Source organism: Hyalella azteca, unplaced genomic scaffold (genome assembly GCF_000764305.2).
Source record: "Hyalella azteca isolate HAZT.00-mixed unplaced genomic scaffold, Hazt_2.0.2 contig1623, whole genome shotgun sequence".
Taxonomy (NCBI): domain Eukaryota; kingdom Metazoa; phylum Arthropoda; class Malacostraca; order Amphipoda; family Hyalellidae; genus Hyalella; species Hyalella azteca.
Genome location: NW_025931927.1, coordinates 609,330 through 617,249, shown reverse-complemented (window position 1 = coordinate 617,249; position 7,920 = coordinate 609,330). Strand labels below are relative to the sequence as shown.

Genomic DNA, 7,920 nt, shown 5'->3' with positions numbered 1-7,920 from the left:
ACAAAGCCTGATCACGAACTGGAGCCCCAGAGCGTGTATATGATCAGTGTGAACATATAGTCAACATAATAAAAGGGTTTGCAACCAGAAACTGGACAGTATTAAGTAATGATTCGGGAATGAAAACACTCAAATAATAGAGATCTTTAGAGTGAGCAAAAAAATATTAGTATTTGCTAACAGAAACTGGATAAGATCAATCAATTGGCACATGGGACGTGTAAACACAAATTCTACCTTGACCCGGGCAATAAAATCTATCACAAGTAGTAATGGCTTCTTGAATACATGATTTTCAGCCCGAATATTTGTACAAAAACCACACAAATTTCCACAGCACAATGTCTTGAGAAGAGTGGAAAAGACCAGCCTTATCTCAAGACACATCCCGGCGGCCACATCCTCTGTAGATATCCTGCGATGCAGCTCAAGACACCGTATATGCTCGACAGTCACTATATGTACTTCTCAAACACGTACTACGCATGAAATTTGTGGGGTATGCAAAATTATTTACATTCTCGGAGTATTCAAGCAGTGGTGTATCGATTGTGAAACTGTGAATGGTTTACAGAAACGGTTTTCAAACTTTAGCCAGCGAGTGCCGCTTAAATATTCACTATATTCGCCGCGCAACAGCACCAACCACGGGTCACTAATGCTACATTTCAACCAATTATTGCATGATTACATGCATTTATTCTCACAAAATGTGCGAACAATTGCCGCATACGATATAATAACGATCTACATAATGAGTGGGAGTGTTGTAACATCTGAAAATCATTGTCAGACTGCCACTGTCACGCCGCAAACATTCTTCTGATACAAACAAAGTAAAAATTGTCTAAAACCCAAGAATTGTAGGTAAACCACATAGCGTACTATGCAAAGATCCTCGCGCCCAGCAGTTTGGGCACCAGTGCATCACAGTATCATCGTACGAATTCAGTGTTTTCATCACAAGGCCATTTATTCATTCCTTCAGTTCATTTCCGCCTGAAATCGCTAATTGATAAGTTTTCATGTCCTCAGGCTCGTTTATTCGGTATTGCTGTTTTATTCTCTCTTGTATGAATTTGGCTTTTATTTCTTGACTACTACCGTAGTGTTTTTGACCAGCATGGCCTGTTGAACGCTTATAATTGAGATATAATCAATTTACTGGGCGTTGTTATTGCTTCCAGATTGTTGAATCAGCATCGTATGTCGTGTCTGTTACTTTGGATAATCTTTTTTTAACATCAATGCAAATTATTTAAGTAAATCACATTTTACGGCTTCCAGGAAAATTCGGAATGTAAAGCTCTAACGAATAGGTAGTACCCACTTTTAATCATCGTCAAACCTTTTGTAAAATAGTTTTAATGATAATCATCATCAGTGACTTCATAGTAAATTCAGTATGAATCAGCAGAGCAAACTGAACTCACAAGGCTTTTTCTTTCTATTTTTTTAGTTCTTCAGTCGTTAACCAAACTGATGTACAGGGTGATTCACGGAAACTTCCTAATTTTAAAGCTCAATAAAAAACCTAGTAAAAATATCATTACAATATAAATTTTATTGGAGTTGACATACCTGAATTTTTGTATCACTCAGTTTTAAAGACGACATCGGACAAATGAAGGCCCCTATTGTCAATGCATTCATTTCTTTGAATGATGAATGAATGCATTTTTGAAGTTCCCTTCAACTCACTGAGCGAAGCATAATGACGGGTATGTTGGCGATGGCTTGGCGTATGTTGTTCTTCAAATGAGGTTGGGTCCTTGGACAGTCATTGTAAACTAGAGATTCAAGATAACTCCATTAAAAAAATCACACGAGTACGGAACCACCCGAGCAATCAACCGAGTACTTAATGCTCGTTGAGTAGTATTAATGGGACGGTCATCAGAAAATTATGTCTCGACAGCAAACGCACGCTGCTCACTTGTCCAATGCATTTTTGCGATTGACTAGGTGGGACGCAAAACTTTATAATCAAGTCTCTCATAAGAAATACTTCAAGCCCTTTTCCTATAACATCTAACTGCTTGGCGCGAAATACAAAACAGGAAAATTCCATGAATCACCCTACCTGTACATAAACGCATATTCAATTTTTCTTTCCTAGCTCTAAAATTAAATCTATAATATCATTATTATGACCATGCCGTTTTCCAGGAGTTAGGAAATTTCAAGTTTCAAACGTTTTCTTTCAGACAATAAAGTTTCAACGCCGCAAAAAATGCCCTCCCCAGGAAAGAAATACAACGTCAACGCAGACGGAGCTGACGTCAAAATGAAGCCTGCTTGGTGTGGGTGAGTGACGACTTCTCAATATTATTACTGGCGTTTTCTCTAAAAAAATTTCTTTAAACCTGAGGGGCTCAGATTAAACACGCCTCTACATGCGCATGCGGGTGTATGAACTCCTCATTGGGTTTCTACGGCGAACAAGACTTGGGTTTCTACTTTAAAACTGTTTTCAAGACTTTGAAGAGTCCGATTCAGAGTGATTTTTATATTTTTCATGACGTATTTCTGTAGAAGACAGTAATTCCATTTGTATAAATTTATTTTCAAAATTTAACAAGTGTGTTAAAAATGAATATATGGTTATTAGATGCTTGTATCAATGTTATTAACATTTAATTCAAGGAAATTAGACGTGCGATCATTCTCATGGTACATGTAAAACAATTCTGGGGAAAATAAGATTTATAAAATAGTGTTGTTTCCCATGATAATTTAGCAATCGTAGAGCGGCATCAATCCACTCGCTTAATTTAGTAAATGCATGTTCTTGACTAACGTACTTCAAGTTTGTTCTTATAATTTGACGTGCTTGAATTATTTTACTAAATAGCGGCTTACTATGGAATTAAACCGCGACTAAAATTAAATTAAAGAAAACTGCAGAAAAACTTTTTTTGTAAGAAGTATCAAGACAATATAAATGAAACATTTTAGTTATTAGCTCATTTTCTCATTTATGGAAAAAGTGCGCTATTGTGCTCGCCATGTCCGTCTGTCCGTCCGTCTGTCTGTCCGTCCGTGACTTCACGTCGACGAGAAAATTCGCTCTCTGTCACTCACGGCAGTGAGTAGCGAGTTGTGTTTTTTCCATTTCCCGTCCAGCTTTTGAAGGGCGATTTAGTCGCGTTAACGGTCGTTTATTCTGATTACGATATCAAATTGCCAAAGTATCGACTATTTTGGAGTTGAAATTTCAACGACCTGTACGGTATAACACTGTTTAGTAGAGTAATCCAATTTTATACGATATACTACGACTTGGAAAATTAAATGAGAACAATCATATTGCAACGTCTGACACAAACGTTCAAAAAAGTTGAAAATTTTAGAACATGTTTAATATTGACGGATGCTTGGCTAAGCGCTACATTGCCGATGATCGGTACGTAAGAGCCTCTTGTCATAAAATATATGTAATTACATTATGATTTATTAATAACTTTTCGTAACATGATTATGTAATCTTGATCAGGAGTAGGAACAATCGACAATAACCGGACCCCGGGATTTAAAAACCGTTAACGATTTTATATCGTGTAACGGCGTTCCATAGTTGTAGCGTACAATAACTATGAATGTTTTTAAAATTTTTCACGATGTTTTTCTCATCAAACATATTTCCCCAGTTACCGCGTGGTAATCATATTCGGCACTGTGGTATCCATCCTCATCTACACCGTGGGCGCCATACTCACCGGTGTGTCGTACAGAACCTACGACAGAGGGGGTATGTACACTGCTGAATTATGTGTGTTGGTGAATCATTTATTCGCCTTAATACACGACAAACGCTTATATAGGTGTTAACAGAATCACAGACTATTAGGAGAAGTGCATAGAACATCCACATTTGCTTGCAAAAACAAATCTAATGCTTGTGAAATAGGTGTTTAACAAGCGGTTAAGTGCGATGCCATGATTAACACCCGGTTAGTAGCAATTATACACAAGAAAAAGCAGGGAGATCTGACGGAAGTAGGACTGGCTATATTGAGCATGTGATGTCGTTTCAAAAATTGAAGCTGGCATAGAGATGAGAGTTCACTTTATTGCCTAAAGTTCTACGGCTGCTGCATAATCCAGCTGTGATCTCTTAGTGCTGTAGCTACAAACCATTCATTACACGTTGGATGAGTCACTTTTTTGTAGGACCTTCAATCTCAAATCTTGACCAATAAGTTATCAATTAAATGAACCCCATGTGTGAGTTGCCAAATCCGTGACAACTTATACCTCAACTTGAACTAGGAAAGTGTCTTTCGAAAACTATGGCGAGTGGGGAATAAATTAAGCTTCAATTCAAAGAATATTTTATTTATACGGATAAATGAAACTGTTGCGAAACTGGCGGTCGGAGAAGACAACGGGTTAAGCCCGTCGGTGGCGCTCCCCCCGACCATCCGCCACCCGCGGTTCCGAAAAGGAGGATGAAGTGAAACTGTCAAATAACAAAATTATGAGAGACGCAAAACAACTTGAATTGGAAAGAATTTTAAACCCGGATATTAAACATAGTTGGTATTAGAAAATATTCCTAGGTAAAGACACAGGTATATGGGATAATGGTAACAGTTTAATATCTTAGGTGAGAAAATTTTACTCGAGGTAATGGTACTGGGTAATAAGCTCAGTGCTCGCTGGTAAAGTAAAGTTTTAAGGTAAGGTAATAAAGAGCTAAAGCACTGTAGCTAGTTGGTAAAATGTTATGGTAGAAATTTGAATATTCTAGGTAATAGCTACACGGTAAATGACATTTTAGGTAATAGTTCGAGCTAGGTAATATATTAGGTAATGGTAAGATTTAGGTGACATTAAGAATTAGGTAACATTAATAATTAGGGAATAACACAAATTTGGTAATAGTACGAATTAGGTAATATAAATTTGGTAATATTCATATGGGAATTTGGATTTACCATTCTTCAAATCCTCCGGTAAAATGAAGGTTCTTAGGAGCAAGTGAAGGAATTGATGCCTGATGGGACTCTAAAGGTAACAAGGTAATGCGCGACAATCACCTGCCACCCACCTCAGACGTCCATAGGATCTTTGCCGTGTGTTGAACGTCGCCGCGTCAAACTTCCATCGCCGTTAGTCCGAACGGTAGACGTCAAAGACGGTAGCGCCGAAGGTAGCAACGTAGAAGGCCCCGCCATCCCGCCGCCAGTCACTCCACCGAACTCCCTATCTCTTCATAGGGACTGGCCAAGATGTTAGGTGGCAAACGAGTAGAGCTTGAAAATTGAAGGTGACTGCATGAAGGCACTTGTTGACCGCACCATCTGTTGCTGGAGATTGACTGTTTAGACGCAGACGTATTATCGTGACGTTGTGGCCGGGTAAATGGTTCTTTGCAGCAATTTAGAAATGAATAGTCAAAGTGGTAGCAGGGTTGCCGCGATTAATACATTTAACATTAATTGAAATATATGAACATGGCTCCAAATTCCCAACTGCATATTAAATCAATGAATTTGATCTGTAACTGTAACTTTCTTAAGAATAAAGGCACATTTTTAACAACTTATACCTCAACTTGAACTAGGAAAGTGTCTAATTTTAAATAGCCTTATAGATTGTAACTTTCGGTTAAGGACTAAACGTTTTCATAACGCAGCACGAAAGGACACCGTTGCATGGTCTTCATCTTCTTTAATAAATTTTCAAACACTTTTCACAATACTTTCTTCCAGTAATTTGTATCTCCATTTACTGAAGTTTGTTGTATTTCGCAGTGAATTGCACGCTGCCGTACTACGCGTACTCGATGGGGTCGGTGATCAAGACGACGTCTTTGTTCGGCTACAACACGCCTCTGGTGGTGGTGGGTCCCGTGCTTATGGGCGTGGGAGGGACGATCATCGGCGTGCTGCTGCTGCAGTGGTGTTTCTGTCGGCCTGCTCTTACCAATACCTATATGCTCTGAATCCATTGAGTCTACGCATATATGTACTGAATATCTAAGTGTTTTAACCCAAAATCGTCTACGCGTATATCTACTGAAAATCTATATGCTCTGACCTTATTTCCAAATTTCTTAACCAACGTGCTATGAATCTACATCTGAACGCACTGAATCAACATCAATTTGCACTGAACTAATGCCCTCATTCTCTGAGTCTACAACTGCATGCTATGAACCACACTCTCTTGTTTTGAACTCGTTCAAATATTCTCTGAGCCCACACTTTCATGTTCTAAATGCTTGGTCCCACATATGCTTGCTATGGACCCAAGCCTTTTATCGACATTTACCCACTCAGATCCGCGTGTAAACTCGGACACATAAGCACAAAAATTCAACAGCACCCAATTAAGATAGATTAAAATCACAGAATTACCAAAATAATCTTCGAATTAATCGGTAGGGATGGGGGTAAAAGAATAAGATATGGAAACTCGAAATCTTGGATTAAAACTCAAAATCGCCATTGTAAATTGGAGTGAAAAAAATTAGAGTGAATGTAAATTGGAGTAAAGTGTTAAGATAATGGTTAATTCTGCCTCACTGTGAGTACAAAAACGTTAATTTTTTATCGGTGCGTTTTCATTCCGTGAGATCTTTCTCCATCACTGCTATTCGTGATTAGGAGACTTCAAACCTTAAATTAAAATATCATGTTTGGAATGGTAAATTATAGAATTTTTACAAATATTTATTACCACCTAGGCGTAGGTAAAAATATTATTAACTTAAAAACTGTATAATGAACATAGGTTGCCGCCTTTAAGGCAAAGAAATATACATATGTATTCCAATTCATCTGTGAATATTTGATTAACCGCTAAATTTCTGGTATCTGCGCATATATATATAATATAGGCGAACCAACAGATACGAAACTCATTTTGAAACTTTGACGATCAGATGCTATTCATTCATTGGGCGTAATTCAGAAGCATGATTTCGTACCTTCTGTATGAAGACTGCTGAATTGTGTGCATATTACTTACACTATTTGGATAATCAAAATTTTAAACATTCATTCGTTCTGAGCGATATATTTCTGTCAATACCGTCAAAGCACTCATTTTTTACACATAGAATTCTGAGATCATGATATTATATTTCATGGATTTTAGCATTTTAAACTTTCACAAAAGTGAAGTAAATCACGGGTTGAGATATTATGTAGATAGACGAGCTCGTCAGTGAATAATTCCATCCTTAAATAATTAATATCTGAGCATTTAATTATTTAAATTCGCCTAATTTATTTACATTAGTCTTGACCGCCAACATTTGTTCATGGTTAGCTTTCAAGCCTAACGTACAAGTATTTTGAACTTGTTAATAACTGACTGAACGCGTTGTTGTCACGATGAAAGAGCCTACAGAATGTTCTAAAATAATGACAGCCAGCTGATCAAGCACATCCATATATGCTGCTACTAAACTGTTCTCCTGCTGTGAGCAGCGCAGAACTCGTCTCCGAACTTCAACTGGGTAGACCCTTAATTATTATTCCTTAATTATTTATCGATTGTTAAAATCCAACTTCAGCGAGAGGAAACCTCATTAACTATGAAGAATCAGGAGACAAATCTAAATTGATCTAAAAATGGAAATAAGCTGCAGTTTGGCCTAAAACATTGTCCGCTGTTAAGGCCGCCACACCAACCTGTTGCAATGCATGCATGCATGTTGCATGAATGGGTACTTGTTCTTAATACTTAGTCCCAAATTATTTCATCTCTTTGCTAAATTACAGATGAGCCGATCGATGTTAAGTGGGTCAGAATTATTAATTATTGTTATTAATACCTTAATTACATATTTTAGCGGATCATCATTTGTTGCACCATCGCTGCGCCAAAAAGTGGCTCCCGATATGTGATCAACAAGATTATCATTATCATGGAAAAAGGACGGTGATTCGCAAAATTTCCGTATGA

General features: G+C 37.6%; 1 protein-coding gene across 2 annotated transcripts; it reads left to right on the top strand.

Annotated features, from left to right (window-relative positions):
* Positions 1-450: 450 nt before the first annotated feature.
* LOC108678985 lies at positions 451-6,678 on the top strand. 2 transcript variants are annotated; one of them, XM_018167484.2, is made up of 4 exons: positions 451-499; positions 2,208-2,307; positions 3,651-3,751; positions 5,760-6,678. In XM_018167484.2, exons 2-4 carry the CDS (start codon positions 2,234-2,236, stop codon positions 5,948-5,950), a joined length of 366 nt encoding a protein of 121 aa, XP_018022973.1. In that variant the 5' UTR covers positions 451-499; positions 2,208-2,233; the 3' UTR covers positions 5,951-6,678. The 2 variants fall into 2 exon arrangements, with proteins under 2 accessions (XP_018022973.1, XP_018022972.1); XM_018167483.2 differs by lacking the exon at positions 451-499 and having other exon boundaries at positions 2,135-2,307.
* Positions 6,679-7,920: the final 1,242 nt, after the last annotated feature.